Source organism: Syngnathoides biaculeatus, chromosome 4 (genome assembly GCF_019802595.1).
Source record: "Syngnathoides biaculeatus isolate LvHL_M chromosome 4, ASM1980259v1, whole genome shotgun sequence".
Classification (NCBI taxonomy): Eukaryota; Metazoa; Chordata; class Actinopteri; order Syngnathiformes; family Syngnathidae; genus Syngnathoides; species Syngnathoides biaculeatus.
Genome location: NC_084643.1, coordinates 20,909,666 through 20,932,345, shown reverse-complemented (window position 1 = coordinate 20,932,345; position 22,680 = coordinate 20,909,666). Strand labels below are relative to the sequence as shown.

General features: G+C 41.0%; 3 protein-coding genes and 1 non-coding gene across 4 annotated transcripts; 3 read left to right on the top strand and 1 right to left on the bottom strand.

Annotated features, from left to right (window-relative positions):
• The first annotated feature begins 478 nt into the window (after positions 1–478).
• LOC133499293 (gastrula zinc finger protein XlCGF57.1-like) lies at positions 479–3,473 on the top strand. The gene is made up of 3 exons (XM_061817161.1): positions 479–817; positions 2,228–2,838; positions 2,923–3,473. The coding sequence occupies exons 1-3, from the start codon at positions 640–642 to the stop codon at positions 3,325–3,327; spliced, it is 1,194 nt and encodes a 397-aa protein (XP_061673145.1). The 5' UTR covers positions 479–639; the 3' UTR covers positions 3,328–3,473.
• Positions 3,474–5,466: 1,993 nt separating this feature from the next.
• Positions 5,467–12,966, top strand: LOC133499984 (gastrula zinc finger protein XlCGF8.2DB-like). Its single transcript, XM_061818480.1, has 2 exons — positions 5,467–5,744; positions 8,966–12,966. Exons 1-2 carry the CDS (start codon positions 5,648–5,650, stop codon positions 10,021–10,023), a joined length of 1,155 nt encoding a protein of 384 aa, XP_061674464.1. The 5' UTR covers positions 5,467–5,647; the 3' UTR covers positions 10,024–12,966.
• Positions 12,967–15,784: 2,818 nt separating this feature from the next.
• On the top strand, positions 15,785–22,334 carry LOC133499800 (zinc finger protein OZF-like). Its single transcript, XM_061818147.1, has 3 exons — positions 15,785–16,082; positions 16,171–16,304; positions 18,701–22,334. The coding sequence occupies exons 2-3, from the start codon at positions 16,196–16,198 to the stop codon at positions 19,927–19,929; spliced, it is 1,338 nt and encodes a 445-aa protein (XP_061674131.1). The 5' UTR covers positions 15,785–16,082; positions 16,171–16,195; the 3' UTR covers positions 19,930–22,334.
• Positions 17,764–17,836, bottom strand: trnat-ggu (transfer RNA threonine (anticodon GGU)). The gene has a single exon. It is a non-coding gene; the product is annotated as a tRNA-Thr (tRNA).
• Positions 22,335–22,680: the final 346 nt, after the last annotated feature.

Genomic DNA, 22,680 nt, shown 5'->3' with positions numbered 1-22,680 from the left:
TTTACCTGTTTCATAGTTTGATAGACATAAAAATACATGTTACACCAAGGAAAAAAGGAGCTGTCATATTCTGCCCACTTTATGCTTTATTTTTACACTATATTTTACTTGACTATTGTCATTAGACAAATATTGATTGTGATCTGCTTGAGATGATGTGTATGGCACAGGTGGATGTGTATGGGCCACTGCCGGTTCATTCTTTCATTTTGGATTGTGATCTGATTAGGTAAGTATTAGGTTGTATCCGTCACAATTTTGAGCACAGGATTAACATTCTATGATTAGTTCAAGACATTTAATCTCTCATACTGCACTTCTAATAATGTACTGAAAAGCACAATAAACAATACACAGCAGTAAGCAACATACGATTATTATTTTTTTTTTACATGAGAGGAAAATTTCGAAAAAATATTTGTTCTGACATGTAAAACAGAATCGAGTATGTAATGGAAATATTTGAAGCCAAATTGTAGACTGTACACATTCTGGCCTTTCCCCCACAGTCTCCAATGCCGTACCAAGACGGCGACCGTGTTTTGTTATTCATGCCGAGCTGCCGTAAAACCAGTCCCGAAGACGGAAAACATTAACGATAGCGTCGCCACGAACGTAGAGTCAACTGCAAGCATCAAAATGTTGAAAGAGTTGGTAAGGGAGCGACTAATTGCTGCCGCCGACGAAATCTTTGGCTTGTTTGAAAGAACGATAGTGTCGTACGAGGAGCAACTTTGTCGAGCGAGAGAGGAGAACGACAAACAAAGACGACAACTGGAAAATGTCGGCAACACTCAAGTGGTGCTACGCGTCGAAGGTCTGTTCACCAAGCTTTTACACTTAAACATTTCACGTCTGTTCTTTCTCACTAATGAGCTTTCGCTTTTGAAGTCGGTACAAAGAATATTTGTCAACGCAAAAGCGTTTCCGGGCAAAACAAAGCAACAGGTGGCGCTATATCACTAACTGTAAGGTCAAACAAGTTTTTGTTGCTGTTTTTCACTCCAAAAAGATCTCAAGTAGCTTAGTAAGCTAAAATACATTTTAAAATAAATAAATAAATAAATAACGTCAGTTCAATTTCCCTCCTATTTTTGGTGTCCAAAGAATTACAAGTATACTTGAAAATTTCTTGATTATTGTCTTATTGCATTTTTTTAAATAATATGAGCAATCTGCAAAGTCACGATAAAATGAAGGCTAGTTTCAGATTACTCTCGTTTATTTTATTTCACCTTTATGTATCCAGTTAAGGCATTTGAGAAAAGATTCTCATTTGCAATGTAGACCGAGTTCCTAACAGCAGAGTGCAACAAAGCAAGATACAGTAAAAGCAAATGATTTGCAACAAGATCATTCATTCATTCTTTCATTTCCAATGGCGCTTATCCTCACACAGGTCAGGGGAGAGATGGAGCCTGTCCCTGGTGACTCTGGGCGAAAGGCACGGGACACCCCATACGGGTCGCCAGTCAATCGCAAGGCACAAATAGACAAACAACCATTCACACTCACATTCACAACTACAGGCAATTTCAAGTCATCAATTAACCTGCCGTGCATGTTTTGTGGATATGGGAGGAAAGTGGATTAGTTGGAGGAACCCCTAAAAAAGGTACGGGGAGAACATGCAAATTCCACACAGGAGAGGCCTGATTTGAACCTGTGTCCTCGGAACTGTGAGGCACACATGCTAACCAGTCGACCGCCTTGCAGCCCAACAAGATAATATTCAACACATTTGCATAATTTAAGCATATATTTGGGAATTTTAGGGGGCATAGTGGTTATTAATAGAATGTTAGGCCACAGATATATGCTGCTCCAGCCAATTTGAGATCAAACTGGTGTGACTGTGGCCTGTGCACTCAAAAAGATTGACACCCTGGAATAGCGAGTTGGGATAGTGCCCACAAAGTATCCCATAAACTATCCCTATTTGGTGAACAACGATGCCCACTCGGAAAACAAAATATCCCATGATGCATTGAGGAAACAGAAATAGCCACACAACCCGACACAGATGGATGTAGGAATTTCATTTTGAAGTTCATTTTGTAACCTGCCCTCAATTTTTAACAGCAATATTATGTAAATGGCTGGCAACCAGTTTTGTCTGTACCCCACCTCTCGCCCGAAGCTCACCCTGCTTCGACCTAAATGTGGACAAGAGCTACAAAATGGATAGATGAAGCTCAACTTCTTTTGTATTTCTCATGCCCTGCAGACGTCCAGCTCCTGATAGGGTGTCAGGAAGAACTTCCACCGTCAGCCACCAGGTTGGAGCAGGATGATCGAAAGCAACCGCATGTCAAAGAGGAAGAGGAGGGCCCACAGCTCGCCCACATTAAGGAAGAACAAGACTTAAACTTGCCGCTGGCTGTTATCGCTGAAGACGACCAAGAAGAGCCACCCGAGTGGTCACAGCTTCAACATGACAGTGCAAGTGGAGACCACCGTGGAGGATCAGCACCAGACAAACCCTTAGCTCCACATTTGGACCACACAGAGGAATCCTTGAGGATCGTTGCAGTCTGCAACAATCGGTTGACAAACGCTGAAGAGGAGACAACTCTTAACAATGAAAACACTTCTCAGACACGCAGGAAACGTCGCATAACTATACGACGTTTTAGCTGTTCAGTTTGTGGCAAAAGCTTTTGTTATGGGTACAATTTGACTCTACACATCGCAACACACACAGGAGAATACCACTTCAGATGCTCAGTTTGTGGTGAAGGATTCATTAAAAAGGCAAATATGTTGTCGCACATGAGAAAACACACTGAAGGAAAATCGTTTAGTTGTCCAATCTGTGCCAAAAGATTTCCTCAAAAGGTACACATGGACTCCCACATGAGAATACACACAGGAGAAAAACCCTTTAGCTGCTTAGTTTGCGCTAAAAGATTTACTCAAAAGGTACATATGGATTTACACATGAGAATACACACGGGAGAAAAGCCCTTTAGTTGCTCCATTTGCAGTCAAACATTTTCTCAGAAACAGAATATGAACACACATATGAGAATACACACAGGGGAAAAGCCTTTCAGTTGTTCAGTTTGTGGCGAGACATTTGCACAAAAGGTCTCCTTGACCGCACACAAAGCAACGCACACAGGGGAAAAACCTTTCGCTTGCTCAGTTTGCAGGAAAAGCTTTTCTTACAAACACACTTTGAAAGCACACATGCAAACACACAAAGAAGGAAATCCTTTCAAATGCTCTGTTTGGGATCAAACGGTTTCTAAAAGCTTTGACAATGAAAATATATACAATAACGGGGAAAAAAATGTGCTGCATGCAGGTGATAATTTTTTTTAACAATTCCTGTGAGTTAGGGTTAGAATTGCTTTGGGTCAGTTCCAATGTTCTCCTGGGTTATGTGTCATAAATAAGTCAAAGTATTTTTTGTTGTTGTTGTTGTTGTTGCTTCCATTCTTTCCAATAACAACAATTTGGATTCCAACCTCTTTGCAGTTGTCCTTTCTTTTTGGCTCCTGTCCTGAGCAACAGGGCGGCTGTGTGACGTTTCGGATGGCATTTTGAGCCTTCTTCAACTCTGCCACGAGATGGCAGCTGTGTGATGTCATGGAAGTGAAAAGAAGCACCATTGTAGAAGAAAAAGGCTGAAGTCAACAAATCTTCAAAGGACTGTTTCCGTCTGACGTCTCACAACTTCCGGTTTAGAAAACTGCTGCAATTCTGGATGTGTGAATTCGAGTAAACAAACCGTAACAAAGCAGAAATCAGTTCAGAAAGGCGTATGAATGGGGGTGCACTGCTATGTTATCGGTTGCTCCAACAAAAGTGGGAGTTGTAAAGCGTCTTTCTTTCGTCTGCCAGCTGTGATCAAGAACCAATGCAAGAAAACTGAACAGTTATCAACCAAATGGCAACAAATGTGGCTGTCTCGAATCAGCATAGCTGATCTAGCAACCAAGTCATTCCCTTTTTTCTGAGTTTGTGCGGAGCATTTTTTGTTCTTGCCAGGTATTTGATACCTTTTAGAAATTCATACATACTGAGCAATAACTAACTTCTGTGAAGGAGAAGCATTCTTTAGAGCCAAGGGTCTACATAATACTCGTGTTTGAATGCAATGCATGTCTCTCAAAATCTGCCCATGAAAAAAACTAGAACTGAACCCCCCCGAGTCCTCGATAATGAATCCGTCTTAATCTTGATTACATTGTTTCACATTTTCAGTTTCCACTTGTTTTTCTCATCCCTCCAAAGTGATCGTTATGTGCAGATGTTTTCAAAAATGAAAATAATAAAAATCTACACCTCTTTTGTTGGTATAATCAACATCATTTAACACAATGCTGACTGTAATCACCAGAATGAATACTTTTGACAGCATTTACTCAGAAATGAAGTAGCCTCAGCCTACATATTTAAATTGCATTGTGCCGTACACTAACCAGAGCAGTGTGAAGACATCGGTTGCTTCCAATGGATACCGCCGCATCACAAACCCAGCCATTGATGAATTGGCTGTAGGCCTCCAGATCTTTTAATTCTTTAGTTGGTCCATGGTACAAGCACTTGTCGAGAAGAGGAGATAGTTGACAATGTCTGGATAGGTTACCAATGCCCACAGTTCGAAATTCTTGCTCCGTTTGTGTTTCTCCAGGGCTTTTGGTTCGATATTGTCAATCAAAGCACATTTCTTGTTGAAACGGTTTCTTGAAACAACATCTGAGCCCCAATAACTTTCCAAAGTCTTTTTAGCCATCATGCGTCACTTTTAACAGTCGTACGGACATTTGTGTAACTCTGGTCTGTATGCAAAAGCGATAGCGTGAACAGCGTGTGAGTAGAGTGAACCCATCCAACATGGTGGCGTGGTCGAAAACAGTCCATTGGACATCGATAAAGCGACGGGTTGAAGTTGAAAAGTAAATGTCAAAATGTTGAAAGAGTTGGTGAGGGACGAAATCTTCGTGCTATTTGTGAGAACGTTGATAGCGTTGTACCAGGAGAAATGTTGTCACGCGAAGGGAGGTGAATGAAGGACAACGACGACAACTGGAGGCTGTTTACAATTGCTACGCACACAAGTCCTATTCACAAAATAACTACGAAACTGTTTAACATATGGCTGGCTAACTCGTTTTCATCGTGGACCACATAGCGTAGATCTGGTTGACGGTTAACGGTGAAAAACAAACGTTAAAGAGGTGGAATAGCAACAACACTTTCCCACGTACCTTACCTTTCGCTCAAGGCACGGCAACAAAATACAAAACAAACCGCTTGTATTTTGTGCACAAGCTTAGGAGATTTAAATACATTTAAAATGAAAGAGCAAAACACTGAATTCATTATATTGAGTTTTTAATGCTCACTTGAGTTACAACAGACATAACGACTTACTGTTAAAAAAAAATGTTGTGCTCATCTATGTAATAAAGCTGACGTCGTTGTGCATCTTTCATCGTCTTCAATACCGTTGGAAGATGGCTGCCGCGTGACAATCGGTGAGCTGCCTAAAAAACTCCAACGAAGAAGAAAAGGGCGGAAGTTTGTAATAGAATTGGCGACAATACACAAACGTGTCAGTTGTGTGCTCTTGGTCCCTAAAAGAGGATATTAAATCGTTGAAAGAGTTGATATACCTGTCGGGGGAAAAAAAACAATGGCGTCGTCCCAGGAGCATGTTCGTCGAGCGTGGGGAGAGAATGAGCGGCAGCACGACGACACTTTCTTGGCTCCAATCGTTTTGCACATTCAAGGTTTGTTCAACGTCTGTCACTTAGTATACATTTTCATCAGTGAAGGAGTCTCACCTGGCAAATCCATTTAAAAAACACATCTTTAAGAATTTAAACGAGATCTCTAAAGAACATTGGTTCTGCGGTTAAATTCAGATTGGCAAAATAAACGCTGATTGAATGGGCATACTAATGTACATCATGCTTTATTTCGTGTTTAATTGAGCTAATATATTGCTTGACTTCGCTTTCAAAAGTTCAGAACAGTTTTTTCAAATTGATCTATCGAGATCTGTGAATGTGCCACTCAACAATTAGAATAGATTAACAATATAAAATGTTTTAATTCGTAGACCGATAGTCAATCAAGCCAAACAGTATGTATTCAAAGCAAAGAGAATTATTTAGAAATCAAATTCAGAATTTATTTTAAAAAATATAAGGAAAGGCATATACAGAACAAACAATCTTTCACTTTTGAGGAGAATGATCCAATTTTGGCTACGGTATAATTTACAGTCCATGTGGTATTACACATCTTTTTTTTTGTTTTGAACCGTTGTAGGAAAACTTTACATGCATGGATAAAATCTGTGAATCATTTTTAAAGATATTTATTGTATTTCATTTGATTGTTCATCAAATATTTTGCAAGTAAATTACTAATCTTTATCCTGTCAATCTTATAAACAAGATTACTCCACTAAGAGATTACGTATGGAATAGATGTAACATTTTTCTTAAACAATGTGCATAAATGCTAATTGTTGCATCTTGAAGAGAAACAAATTTTGCCAGTTTCAGGGAGTGCTGGATTTCAGAGAATAAATAGAGGGCTAGCTTCTCCAGTATGCTCGTTATTTCCTAAATATAACCAAAAAGAACCACTATGTGGGATATATATCCATCCATTTTCTTTGCTGCTTATCCCCAGAATGGTCGTGGAGCGTGCTAGAGCCTATCCCAGCTGTTAACAGGGAGGCGGCGTGGTACACCCTGAACTGGTTGCCAGCCAATCACAGGGTACATGGAGACAAACAGCTGCACTCACAATCACACTAAGGAGCAGTTTAGCGTGTCCAATTAATGTTGCATGTTTTTTGGATCTGGGAGGAAACCTAGAGTGCTAAGAGAAAACCCATGCAGGTATGGGGAGAACATGCAAACTCCTCACAGGTCAGGCTGGGATTGAACCCGGGACCTCAGAACTGTGAGGCCAACGCTTTCCAGATTCTCACCGTGCCAGCTCGATAGACAGTGCCTTGTAAAAGTATTCGCCCCCCCTTGAACTTTTCAACCTTTCACCACAATTCAGGCTTCAAACATAAAGATAAAATTTTCACTTTTTGTCAAGGATGAACAACAAGCGGGACACAATCGTGAAATGGAACAAAATTTATTGGATAATTTAAACTTTTTTAACAAATAGAAACCTGAAAAGTGGGGCATCCAATATTATTTGGCCCCATTGCATTAATACTTTGTAGTGCCACCTTTTGCTGCAATGGACCTTCCCGACTGGCGATCTTCAGCTCCGCCGCCCCTTACTGACAGTTGCCATTTCCCACAAATTTCCAAAATCGCAACTAAACAGAACAGGTTTGAAGTCGATGTTCTATCGCGTATTCCAGATAATATTGCGGTGTGTTTTTTGCCAAATGCGTCAGACTTGTCTGAGAGAGTTAATTACACGGAATTAAGATTTTGGACGGAGCAGGACGCAATGTCAGAGTTACACCGAAATGTTGGCGATCGATGCAAAAAAAGTTTGACACCTCACAAACTTCATATTGAAATCCAACAGGATAAAATTGTGGAATCGTACTGTGCATAAAGTAGGGTGAGTACTTTTCACTTGGAAAAATTAAGAGTAATATCATCGTAGTCTTTATAAGTGAGTGGGTGTATTCATTTGGCTTGACTCGTAATCAAACCTAGTGCTCTGTCTTAAAAGTCTGATGTGATCCAAATGAGAAAATAGACATTTCTCTTGCACAACATCACGCATTTAGTATCACTAAATCATGAAAATCTTCAACATAAAACATTACACACTTCATTCATCAGGTCAGTGATACACTACAATGTATAAAGCATTGATAAGAATTAAATCATTGTTGTTGGTTACTATTTTTGAGGTTCCACTGCAGAAGGTGATGTGATTTTTTTTTTTTTGGGGGGGGTGACTTTTGCTTGTCTGTCGTTTGGGTTCCATGACTACTTGTTGTCCTAATTGATCTCATTGAGGCGTTCCTGGTTCAACAATTTCAAATAATAATAATAATCCGATCACGTGATCGACCCTGGTTGTTGATCAAAAATAAAATTTGGAATAATAATAATTCATCCATCCATCCATTTTCTTAGCCGCTTATCCTCACAAAGGTCGTGGGAGTCCTGCAGCCTATCCCAGATGTCAACGGGCAGGAGGCAGGGTACACCCTGAACGAGTTGCCAGCCAATCACAGGGCACATAGAGACAGACAATAGTCATACTCACAATCACACCTTGGGGCAATTTAGAGTCTCCAATTAATGTTGCATGTTTTGGGATGTGGGAGGAAACCGAAGTGCCCGGCGAAAACCTACGCAGGCACGGGGAGAACATGCAAACTCCACACAGGGAGGGCTGGGATTGAACCCGGGTCCTGTGAGGCCAACGCTTTCCAGCTGTACTATTGTTATTATTTTACTGTATTTAATGCTTCAATCTCATAATGGTGGACACATTTACAGCCAAATGTCTTCTTGAATGCCCTTTCGTGTTTTCTGTTTCCACTATTGCTGCTGAAATTATACAAATAGTTCACACGTTTGTTGTATTCTACTTTTAAATATATAGGCCCATTTTCTCAAGTAAATTAGCAGCGGTTACATGTTAAATCATTTACGGTTTCTGGTTCCTGTGTTTATGTAGCTGTCTAAGGTCTTGCATATTTCAGTGTTTCCCTCTATAGACGTGTACTAATTTACCTGCTATCTTCTAAGTTGGCTAATCTCCACAATAACACAATTTCAGAGAGACCAAGTGCATCTGGTCTTTGTGACAAAGGCAAAGACTGTAACAGCCAATCACTTATTTTGGAATTTTTTGACTTACACACTTGGCCTGTCAAAATAGCTGTCTAAACCAGTGGTTGAGGACGAATAGAAGAGCCCCCAAGTCAAAGTCATAAGGCGAGATGCCATCTCTGGATGGAGTTTCTGTAAGCTAAACTGTTTGTTGTGCTTGTGTCCTGTAGACATCCATCAGCTGATTGCTCGCCAAGAGGAACTTCCCCCTCACCCGCAGGAAAGGGGATCCAGTGTGGAAAATCCACAGCCCTGCCACATTAAAGAGGAAGAGGCGGAGGTGGACGTCAGCGAGTTTCCCCTAACTGTCGTCGTTGTGAAGAACGAACATGACCACGATGACCCATCTGAGTGGTCGGAGCTTCATCGTCACAGTCCAAGTGGAGACCACCGTGGACCACCACCAATACCCAAACTCTTAGCTCCACTGTCACATAGTCACAGCACAGAAAAACCATTAAAGAGCGATGCAGGGTGTAAAGGTGATGAGAAACACTCAAAAAAGGATCTTGTCAAAAAAACATCTCACGCATTTACGAGAAGTCATAGACCAAAAGAATCTTTAATGTGCTCAGTTTGTGGTCGAAGAGTCGTGAAAAAGTCAGACATGGCGGTACACATGAGGACGCACACGGGTGAAAAAACATTTAGTTGTTCAGTTTGTGGCGATAAATTCCGCCACAAGGTCTCTTTGGTTGCTCACACTGCAACACACACGGGAGAAAAACTTTTCACTTGCCCCTTTTGTAATAAAAGCTTTTCTTATAAGCACCGCTGGAAAGCGCACGTACAAACACACACGGGAGAAAAACCTTTCAGTTGCTCAATTTGCAATGAAAGCTTTTCGTATAAGTACGATTTGACGAGACACGTGAGGACACACACGAGAGAGAAACGCTTTAGTTGTTCAGTTTGTGGTGAAAGCTTTGCACAAAAGGCCAACTTGATTGCGCACAGCATAACGCATTTAGAAAATCCTTTTACTTGCTCAGTTTGTAGTAAAAGTTTTGCGGTGAAAGACAACATGAGTCGACACATGAGAACGCACACTGGAGAAAAGCCTTATTGTTGCTCAGTTTGTGGGGAAAAATTTGCTCACAAGGCCTCTTTGACTGCACACATGTCAACACACACGGGAGAAAAACCATACAAGTGCTCAACTTGTGGCAAGAGCTTTTCCTATAAGCAGAATTTGAACGCTCACATGCGGAGACACAATGGGAAATGAAATTTTATCTGGGCTAAAACATGCAGCCCGCTCCCTATTTCCCATTTGAGGCCATTCAGCTTTTGAAAGTTATGATTTTGAAATGCAGTATATGGGTCATTTTCATGTAATTGGATTTATAACAAAAAAGACATACCCCACTGATTTTCATTTTAAAAATGAATTAATTTTACTATGTGTATTTGAATGATTGACATTTGTTGGATGTTAACTAATGTTTTAGTAGTTATTATGAAAAACAAGTTCGAAAGTGGTGGCACAGTGGAGCAGCTGGTAACGCATTGGTCTCACAGTTCTGAGGACACTGGTTCGATCCCGGCACCGCCTGTGTGGAGTTTTCATGTTCTCCCCGTGCCTGCGTGGGTTTTCTCTGGGCACTGCGGTTTCCTCCCACATCCCAAAACCATGCAACATGAATTGGACACTCTAAATTGTTCCTCGGTGTGATTGTGAGTGCGACTGCTGACAGTTTCCATGTGCCCTGCGATTGGCTGGCAACCAGTTCAGGTGTACCCCGCCTCCTGCTCATTGATAGCTGGGATAGGCTGCAGCACTCCCTGCGACCCTCGTGAGGATAAGCAGCAAGGAAAATGAATGGATGGATGGAAGTTCTAAAGTATTAGTTGTCACTCTTTTAATATTCAAGCGTCTCTAATCGTGAATGAATATTTTTCCTTTATAGCATGTTGTCTGAAGGTGCCAATTACATTTTGGTATGTACAGTATAAGATTTATCTCCTGTTAACTTCCACAAATGCATCTTGGTGTCTCTGTCAGACTAATCTTCCTCATCTTTATTGGCCAAGAATTTGTCTCTGGTATTCGCAGCCACTGTCGTACGACAACACACATCCACGATGACAAATATAGATTTAGGGTGGAGAACCTTTGAGCAATGAAAGGGTAAACTAATGTAGTAATCGTCATATGTAAAAATAACAGTAAAATGATGTCCTAAAGTCCTCAAGCAATTGACCGGTCCGTATAGAGCACTTAACCACGCCTCCTGAAGTGACGTCACGCCACGTGCGCTGACGTAAGACAAACAGTAAAAATGGCAAATACAATACAATACATTCTGAACTGAGACAGACTCCATGCTTCTGATTTCATTCAAATCAACGATATATTATAGATTCTAAATACAATACATTCTTAACTGAGAGAGACGCCATGCTTCTGATTTCATTAAATCTTTCACATGTAGCAATGTTATGCTAGCGGAGAACGTCTCATGCATTTATACGAGACGTGTATTAAAAATCAAATTTAGGGCATATCTTCGTGCAAACACAGTCTGGTTAAGCTTCGGCCGCGAACCAGCAAGAAATCACTATGTTTGTGCAGAGTCCGATAATCGCTAAATATCGCTCAACAAAGAATAAGTGTGTCAATCGTTCACACTTAGCGGTGTTATGCTAGCGGAGAACGTCTCATTCATTTATACGAGACGTGTATTAAAAATCAAATTTAGGGCATATCTTCGTGCAAACAGTCTGGTGAAGCTTCGGCCGCGAGCCTGCACAAACTCAATGTTTGTGCAGTCCGATCATCGCTAAATATCGCTCAACAAAGAATAAGTGTGTCAATCGTTCACACGTAGCGGTGTTATGCTAGTGGAGAACATCTCATTCATTTATATGAGACGTGTATTAAAAATCTAATTTAGGGCATATCTTCGTGCAAACACAGTCTGGTTTAGCTTCGGTCGGGAGCCAGCAAGAAATCAATACGTTTGTGCTGGCCGATCATCGCTAAATATCGCTCAACAAAGAATAAGTGTGTCAATCGTTCACACTCAGCAGTGTTATGCTGGCGAAGAAGTTCGAATTCCTTTATGCGAGACATGTATTGAAAATCAAATATAGGGCATACCTTCGTGCAAACATATGTGTTCCGGTTGATAATGCGGTCTTCCACAAAGTTTGATCCATCGAAGACATTTTTCGTACTGGGTCTTCGGTTTTGGAAAGGGTACGAATCGAACTCCACCAACTAGCCTTTCAGGATACCTGTCGTCACTATTACAAAGTCCGTGACTACACCTCTTCACCATATTTTTGTTAAATAACCCAAATATGCGATAAAACGCTAACTAAACCTATACTGGACCATGCAATGTTGTCTGAGAAAATGGCGGGAGCAAAAACGGGCTTTGGTTTATGCAGATCTCTGGCCTCTGATTGGTCAGTGACGCGGATTGTGCAATATCCACGGAGGGGTCAATTGTAAGGCAATCTTTAAGAGTTCCTTTGGCTAATTTTTGTCACGTCCCATCGGAACGAGATGTAGGACCCAAATGCAGGAACTCTGAAGACGCAAGGTAGTTCAAGAAGAGACACGTTTATTGTATGCAGAGGTCGGGGATCGAGCAGGCAGTCCGGTGCAGCAGCGGTAGTTGGGACGTCAAGCGACGAGAACAGATGAGCGGACAGGCAGGAGTCTGTACACGAGGAAACAACGTAGGCAGAAGTGTCAAGGAGTCAGGCTTACAGGGTTGGTCGGAGAACGGACGAAGGTCGGTACACACAGGTTCTGTCAGGAATACGAGAGTGCAGGAACAGGACATAAAGCTCAACGAACTGGCCGCGGACCAGTCGTCACCGGGTCCTATATATACACAGGGGATGATCCGACCGCATGAGTCGCAGGTGTGTGCCTCCCAATTAGCGCAGCCGCGCGGGCACCCGCACAGCTCGTACCGAAGCGGCTGGATCATGACAATTTTTGTTTTGTTTTGGTTTAACAAATGGTGTTTCTTTGTTATTATGTTGTTTCAATATGTTAAAGAAATCTATGAGCTGAAGTGCCAGGATGGACCAGCAATTTTACATTCACACACTAACAGACAGCAAAATAGATGGACTTAAAATAGATGGATTTCTGATCTAATGTACTTTTGAATTTGTGACAGTTTCCGCACAGTTGCACGTCAGCCATTAGTATGACAGTCACAATAAAGTTCCTTTCTATTCTCGTCTGACCTAAAATGTGTCATCAATAACTTGTTGAAAAATAAGACTTCAATCATGCCTGTTTTAGTTTTGCAGACATTTAAGATGTAAGAAATGAATGGCTTTTGTGTGTTTTTACCATTATTAATTGAATTATATGAAAAGGACTCTTATGGTAAAAAAAAATGTTAATATATAATAATAATAATATATTGTATATTATACATATTTATGTTAATATTAGTATTTATAATTTTTTAAAATGTCCAGATTGTGTACAGGGTATATATATATATATATATATATATATATATATATATATATATATATATATATATATAAAGGTTAATGTGAGGTTAGGTTTTAAGAGTAGCAAAGTGGGCCGTATGGCTCTCATAAGTCAAATGTTTTTCTCACATTATTTGCAATAAAGAAAACTTGAATTCTAGCCTCTTTGAGGCCCTCCTTTTTTCCTGGGTTGTTATATGGAGCTCTCCTCCCATCAGATGCAAATTACAAATGGATACAATTCTCATAATGTGCAAATACATTTATATGGAGACGTTTCGCCATCTAAACATTTTCCAATCAACACTTGAGTAATTGACATTTCTGTATGTCAAGACACGTGTAGACTTTCATGACATCTTTTGTATGGGCCAAAAGGAGTCGATGCAATTTTCTCCCTCCGTCAGAACAAGTAGATGGATTGGGACACATTCGTCCGTAACTTAATATTTACGGTTTATTCTGTTTGCCAGTGTTCTACAGATGTTTTGCTGCATACTGTATCTTTGCTTGACATCAGCCGCCCCAAACTTGCATTCTGAGATTAAAGGTCAAGTGTCATCCCTATTAACATTCTAAAATAGATATTGTAATGAAAGATACATATAACATTATTCACTTCAATGTCTAGACAAAAGAATAAATATGAGCGGAGAGCGCGTCATCCGCAAAGTTGCAGAAGTGTCATTCGACGACATCCAAGTGGTCGTCATATTGGCTGCATCCCCTGTCCATGACGTCACCCCGGACATTCGCCATTGAAAACATGTGGTGGACCCTACTATGGGAGACAAACAGGCCCCTTCTGACACTCTCTCTCCACTCTCTACGCCTGACGTTTTAGTTACCGCTGCACTACCTGACTGTCTGCCTGATCCCCGACCTTGGAACGAATAAACACTTTTCCCAAACTGCCTCTGCGTCTCCGGAGTCCTGCATTTGGGTCCTCCTCCGTACCAATGAGTCGTGACAGTTTCATTAATAATATACTAAAAATCATGCATTTCATGACAGTGGCCCTTTAAAAAGCCACAAAAACAAGGTTTCTCAGCGAAAATGATATGGAGGTGAATGGGAATTTTACCACTGTTAATACGCATACGGAAGAGTTATGTCACGATGATGTTTTGCGAATACAAAATCAGGGAGATTAAACGTCCCATCTTTTGCCGATTTAGACCTCCATAAAGTGAGTCTTACATGGACTTAAAATAAAGTGTCAATACAATTTTATCTACGACACTGTTTTGTGTCAGTCAAGACTAAGAAGGTTTGAGGTGATTACAGAATAAGTTGATCTGAGTTAGAATTTAAGAGTTCAGACCAGTCAATTATGCTTTGGTGAACTTTTGACTGCTCAAATGTCAATGCCAATTTCTTCACATTTTTTAAATGTGAAAGTCAAGAATTCAAGTCCACTGAAGCTTGAAATGGTACAAACTAAAGTGCGAAACCACCAGAGTTTTTTAAAAAAAAAAAACATGGACAAAATTACCCAGAACTCAAAAACAGTGTACATTTCAGATTTATACAAAACTGTACAAAAGAGTGAAAGCAACAGAAGCTACAAGTGTCACACAATTATGGAAACCTCCTCAACAGAGTTGGGAGGAACTTTCAGAAGTATATTTGTTTTACATTTTAGAGTTAATGCCACAACTTTGTTCAAATATTGTCTCCCCAAGGCAGCCCCTTTAATGCATCAAAAAATTTAGAATGCAGTACATCTTTGTTTGTACATGCATATCATGATTTCTCTTTTTAACGTGAACATTTTACTTTCTCTGTGACTTCATTTAATTGACGAACTTTTTATTTTAAAAAGTAGGAAAATATGAGGTGTCTTATTGTATGTTAGTGTATGTTATGTATATGTATGCATACAGTGTATGTTATAATTACAATTATTAGTATTTTTTGGTGATTCGTTAACCCATGCAATCCCATACAGGGCAGGCTTTCATGTGTTTAAAGTGTTGGTTTTTCCACATTTTTTTTTTAAGGATCATGTTGATGATACCAACTATGAGCAGGACACAGCTGATGATCTGTGGAAATTAAAACCAAAGGCTGTACCTAGACTATTCATGCTCTTAGCACTTAGAAATATTGTGCGTGTTCGGAGATGTCTTGAGTGACGCAGTCATGGTCTCATCTGTCAAAGAGAATAAGAATTGAAGATTGTCTGCCATCTCTTCCAGCTGACACCCGGGAGAAGCCAATTTGTCATCATGAAAATGTTATGTTGTAAAAGGGTGGCACGGTGGGGCAGCTGTAGATTGTTGGCCTCACCGTTCTGAGGACCGGGGTTCGAATCCCGATCCCGCATATGTGGAGTTTGCACGTTCTCCCCGTGCCTGCATCGGTTTTCTCAGGGCACTCCGTTTCCTCCCACATTCCAAAATCATGCATTAATTGGAGACGCCAAATTGCCCACAGGTGAGATCGTGAGTGCGACGGGTGTACCCCGCCTCCTGCCTGATGACAGCTGGGATTGGCTCCAGCACTTCCGTGAAACTCGTGAGGATACTTGGCTCAGAAAATAATTGCTATACTACAAGCCTAGAACTCCAAACTAATCTATGAATAAGAGGGCGTATCAAAGATTTTCTAAAAATACGTCTATGTGAGGATAATAGGAAAGAAAAGTACATGTATTCCAAATTTCGTCAATTTAGAGAATTGTACACAGTTTTATTTTCGGCCCTGGTCTCCGTAGCAGCGTTTCAATCCCGTTGCAAGATGGCTGCCACACTAGCACCATCGAAGAAGAAACAGGCGGAAGTTGAAGTTTCCAAAGGGCGACGAGAGGCAATGGTGCGAGCTTGAAGTTGTGTTCTTATGGTCGCAAACCTAAAATAGCGCTCTAACTGAAACCGTTTAATGGGCCCCGCTATTTTTAAAGAAAAGGTGAAGAGTCTAAAAGAACAATGGCGTCGTACGAAGAGAAAGTTTGTCCAGCAAGTGAGGAGAACGCGCTACAATCACAACAACCGGACGCCATTTTCTTCCTTACTCCGATTGTCCTGCACGTTAAAGGTTTGTTCACATACGCACAAGTACTCCACTTGTAATGATTTCATGCATATAATATATAAAGTGAATGGTTCTGACATGGAATATGTATGAAGAGATTTTGATATTAGGTGATGTGAATCGAATAACTTCATAGAATGCGCAGCTCGGGAGCTGTTGCAAACAAAAGAACAACAAGGGTTCGCTTACGGACGCACACTTATATTCATATTCAAATAACATCAACACTACAGTTGCATGCAGGATTTTTACGTACTACATGTAGGTTTGCATCAGTAATTATGGGTTAGGGATACGTTCACAAGCGTTATATTTGTCTTCCTAGATTCCTGAGGTCTCTGAACGCCTTTTTTTCCCGAGTGGTTGCTGACTGGAGGAAAACCAGGACGTGAGAGTCGTGGATTTTATAGAACGTTATTGAGTGGATGAAGTGAGGAGATTAAAATAAATGTAAAGACAATGAAATTAAAAAGTTAAAATTAAATACAGTATTTTAGCAGGCTCCATTAATAGTACCGACCACTGAGAGACCCAAAAATCACCACACCCTACTTTTTAACATCATCAGTGTATATTTAATGTTTTACAATTCAATTACCTGTCTTCGACACCGTCTCCATTAAATACAATGTTAGTTTCCGGTTTGATTGTGCCCCACAGTGCTGCCAAGCCTGTAATACGACTGTTTTCTTTCCAGTAAGATAGTCATTCCTTCATTTTTCAAGCCGCTTATCCTCATGAGGGTCATGGGAGTGCTGGAGCTTATCCCATCTTTCAACAGGCAAGAGGTGGGGTACTCCCTGAACTGGTTGCCAGCCAATTGCAGACCATATAGAAACGAAAAACCAGTCACATTCAGAATCACATCGAAGGGCAATTTAGTCTCCCCAATGAATGCATGTTTTTGGGATGTCGGAGGAAACCAGAAAGCCCAGAGAAAAGCCACGTAGAAACAGGGAATACATGCAAACTTCACTCACACAGGCAGGGCTGGGATTTGATCCCCAGTCATCAGAACTGTGAGGCTATTCAGTTGTTCTTCCATGCTGCCTAAGGTAAAGTCATTTAGATTTTATTTTTGTGTCTGTCATCGGCTCTTATTGGTTTGAAGACTAAATTAAATGATAAAGACCGTCAGTGTATGGGTGCAACACATGGGTCTCAAACTGGCGACCCCCAAAATGATATTTTGTAGCCCTCCTCCTTGCTATGAAAGTTTGTTATTGCAGCTCTGAAGTTTTATATGAATGGCACTTTTACAGTATTGTGCACGGAGCTGTTCACGGTGGGGTGTATGGCTCTCGGTGGCGTGACGTCGACCAAGCTTGATGGTGTGTGTGTTTCTTTCGGCTTGTCCCTTTCGGGGTCGCCACAGCGTGTCATCTCAGATGAACGCATATATATGTTTGGCACAATTTTTACGCCGGATGCCCTTCCTGACGCAACCCTTCTCAGGGAGTGGAGGCCCCAGTGGGATACGAACCCACATCCTCTGGTTTACCAAACCAGTGCTCTAACCACTGAGCTACGGGGCCTCCGACCAAGCTTGATGGTAGCGTGGAAAAAGTTTTGGGGTTTTTTTCGGGGGGGTTGTGAGTTTTGCACACATTTTGTTTACACCAGCTTCCTTGCTTGTCTTATTTTGTGTTAAAAAAATAAAAAAGATGTCTGAGAAGATTGAATTTTTTTGTTAATTTCTAATTTAAATTGCACACATACATGTGCGCCGAGGATGGGGCCCAGCCACAGCCAGAATATGCCTCCAGCAGCCCCTAGATATTGATACATTTGAGACCCCTCGTTTAACTAGTTTGTGGCTTCAATGTTGGCATAAATCATATTTTATTGTTTCACTCAAGCAACTGACTGAAGTTTTGCGTGGTGTAGACTGAGGCTAGGAGCAGAATGGAGCACATAAGACTTCCACACATTGTGAAAGCCTCCTTTGCGCAGTATAATTTTATTCCGTGTGTTGCACAGAGGAGATCTTTCATTAATTTGAACATAGTTAAGACACTTTTTTTCACTGCAGCCGTTAGGCACAAGCCTGTTGTAGTGCACATTCTACTTTGTGTGGTTTCACCACTTCTTCAAGCTCGGCAGACTGCAGGCATAGAAAATAGGAACTTTTTTCATTTTTTATTTCATTGAGTCCAAGAAAAACAGAATGTTAGTCCTGGTTGCAATCAGTTCTTGATGCTCAACCCGAATCAGTACTCGAGAAATAGTTATGTTCGTCCTCCATGACTCGGTCTCGTGTGATGTAGTTTTTTCTGATTTTGTTAAATCGATAAACAAAACACAATAAAGAAAACACGATCACTTGATAAACTAATCAATAATTGCAATGAACTTAAATTCAAAATACATTTTTATCTTGTTAATGTGTCATCCTGCAGACATCCGACAGCTGCTGTCTGAGAACTCCAATTCAAAGCTTCCACAGCCCGCCAATATCAAAGAGGAAGAGGAGGAGCTAATAGCCCCTCAAATTAAAGAAGAAGTGGATCCACAATCCCCCCAAGTCAGAGAGGAAAAAGAGGAGCCTCTATCCCACAGTCTTAAAGAAGAAGAAGAGGATTCACAGCCCCGCCACTTTAAAGATGAAGAGGAGGAGATTGATATTAGCCATTTGCCACTGAACATCATCGTGGTGAAGAGTGAAAACAAAGACAAAGCACCCGACTGGTCACAGCTTCATCATGACAGTCTAAGTGGAGGACCCTCACCAGACAACCTCTTAGCGCCACCGCCAAACAGCGGCAACATAGAAGATACAAGCGATCCAGACTGTGATGGTGATGACAAAGACTTGGAAAAGAAAACAAGTAATGGACGTTGTAGATGCTCACTTTGTGGCAAACGTTTTTCTTACGAGTGCATTTTGATTCGACACATGCGTAAGCACACGGGAGAAAAACCCTTCAGTTGCGCAGTTTGCGCTAAAAGATTTACTCAAAAGGTACATTTGGAATCACACACGAGGACACACACAGGAGAAAAACCCTTTAGTTGCCCAGTTTGCGGTAGACGTTTTGCTCAAAAAGGATCAATGATTAGACACATGACGACACACACAGGACAACCTCCCGATAACATTTTGGGTCCTTTATCACAGAATGACTACCTGGGAGAACCTTTGAAGAGTGACACAGACTGTGTAAATGCACCGCTGAGAACACACACAGGAGAAAAAGCCTTTAGCTGTTCAGTGTGTGGCGATAGGTTTCATCACAATGTCGCTTTGATTGCGCACACGGCAGCACACATGGGAGAAAAACCTTACACATGCTCAGTTTGTGCTAAAAGCTTTTCTCGTCGTCACCATTTGAAAGAACACGTGTGGACACACCGGGAAGAAAAGCGCTTCAGTTGCTCGGTTTGCGGCGAAGGCTTCAGATACAAACACAATTTGACACCGCACATGAGAACGCACACAGGAGAAAAACCCTACGCTTGCTCTGTGTGCGATGAGCGCTTCTCCCATAAATTCAACATGACAAGACACATGGCTACGCACACAAAAGAAAAACCTTTCAGTTGTTCAGTTTGCGGAAGCAAGTTTGCTCACAAGATCACTTTGATTTTACACACAGCCACACATCTGCAGAAACACAACGCAGAATAAAGGTGGGGACCCTTTTTTCAGCATTTTCCATTATTCTGTGAGGACTTCATGAAACTGATGAAAATTTTACCATTATAATAATGTAATATTTGTGGATTGCATAATTGTTTGGGGATTTTTATAACACGTCACGTGAGGCTTTACTTTCTGTTTTAAAATTTAATCAAACAGACAAATATCTCTATACAGGACAGGTTATAAAACAATAGGAAGATAAAAATAAAATACAAAATAAACAAATATAAGGAAGCAGTAGATTTTGTCTTTTGATCCAATGTACATGCCCAATACGAGTTGGAAGAAGTAAAAAGTACTTATTGGGTGCTACCCCTATTCCAGTACACTATAGAACAGTTTTGACTTAGATGACAATTATGGAATATGGAGTTATTCATATACAGTAATAGTATATTTTACTCAAGGTATGCAGTTAAGTCCATGTAAGGTAATCACAAGTCAAGTAAACATTTTCAAGTACTCTATCATTTTTTTTTTCTGTTGTTTTTGCCTAATTTGTGTGCGTGCGTATGTATATTAATCACTCTTGTTTGAAACATTTTTAAACAGTTGGGGCTATGTGTATTAAATTCAAAAGCATCCATCCATTTTTTGAGCTGCTTATCCTTACAAGGGTTGCGAGAGACCTGGAGCCAGTCCTCGCCGTCATTGGGCTGAAGGCAGGGTACACCCTTAACTGGTTGCCAGCCAATCGCAGGGCACATCAAGACAGACAACAGTGGAACCTACAATCACACCTAGGGGCAATTTAGAGTCTCCAATTAATGCATGTTTTTGAGTCGTAGGAGGAAACCGAAGTGCCCAGAGGAAAACCCACAAAAGCACGAGAACATGCAAACTCCACACAGGCAGGGCTGGGATTTGAACCCCAGTTCTCAGAACTGTGAGGCCAATGCTCTACAGCTGCGACACTGTGGAGCCCAATTTAAAAGAAAAAAAAATGCCATAAATTAACTCCTCTAACAGAGGACACTTCTATTTTATGCTTCTTAGATTTTTTTTTTTATATTTAAATACACCTGTTTCCCTAGGATTGTAACCACTCTAATTTCGAACAATTTATCAGGACTATGGCCAAGTACATTACTTGTGCTGTTTTGAATTTAACTTATTTTCCTTTCAGCTTGTCCCGTGAGGGGTTGCCACGGCGTGCCATCTTTTTCCATCTTAGCCTATCTCCTCCATCTTCCTCTTTAACACCAAATGCCCTCATGTCTTTCCTCACAACATCCATCAACCTTCTTTGTCTTCCTCTCGCTATTTTGCCTGGCAGCTCCATCCTCAGCACCCTTGTACCAATATACTCACTCTCTCGCCTTTGGACATGTCTAAAACATCGAAGTCTGTTCTCTCGAACCTTGTCTCCAAAACATTTAACTTTGGCTGTCTCTCTAATGAGCTAATTTCTGGTCTTATCCAACCCGTTCACTCCTACAGAGAACTCCTTCATTTCTGTCACCTCCAGCTCTCCTTTCTGTTGTCTCTTCAGTGCCACTGTCTCCAATCCGTACATCATGGCCGGCCTCATCACTGTTTTATAAACTTTGCCCTTCAACCGAGCAGAGACTCTTCTGTCACATAACACACCAAACACCTTGTGCCAGCTGTTCCAACCTGCTTGGACCCATTTCTTCACTTCCTTACCACACTCAACCATTGCTCTGGATTGTTGACCCTAAATATTTGAAGTCCTCCACTCTCTATCTCTTCTCTCTGTCGCCTCACTCTTCCCCATCCACCCCTCTCATTCACGCACATATATTCTGTTTTACTTTGGCTAATCTTTATTTTTCTCCTTTCCACTGCAAGTCTCCACCTTTCTAATTGTTCCTCCACCTGCTCCCTACTATCACTGCATACCACGATATCATCTGAAAACACCATAGTCCAAGGGGATTCCAGTCTAACCTCATCTGTCAACCCATCCATTACCACAGCAAACAGGAAGGGGCTCAGAGCTTATCCCTGATGCTGTCCCGTCACCTTAAATTCTTCTCCCACACCTACAGGACATTTCATCGCTGTTCTGCTGCCCTCATACATGTCTCATACTATTCTAACATACGGTACTTCTCTGCCACACCACTTGGTGGTACTTGGTACTCTATCATAGACTTTCTCTAGATCCACAACGACACAATGTAGCTCCTCCTGACATTCTCTGTACTTTTCCATTAGTATCACTGTTTTGAATTGAACTAATTTGTAAAAATTAATTTTAGAAATTCCATTTGACTGTCCTCAGTCACAGATAACATGAGTAAGGGACATTCTTAATGTTTGTTTTTGTTTTCAAAGGGAAAAGTGTGTTGATTTTTAATTTATCAGTTGTACCATCTCGTAAACACCTGTTTAGTTTCAATAAAACACGTTAAGTGTGTATGTCACTTTCTTTCATGTTTACTTGCTTCAAGGGGTGTCTGTAAGGTACATTTGGGGTAGTTATATGTGTGTGGCAAATTGTGATGGTGGTGGGGGAGGAGCAGGGGGTAGGGGTCGCTTGTCCTGCTCAGCTGCAGAGACACAATGGTGGATCTGTATGCATTTTGTGTTGGAACAGTTTTGCTGCACAACAGTGGAGTTTGAAAACCTCACTCTTCTTATTTTGTAACGGGGGGGTTTTGTGGAAACATTCTTAAGAACACTTAAGATTGGTTTTAGGTGGGCGAGGACAATAAAATTACGCCATAAACACGTTTTTTTTTTGGGTGGGGGGAGGCCTAGAGATGCCAA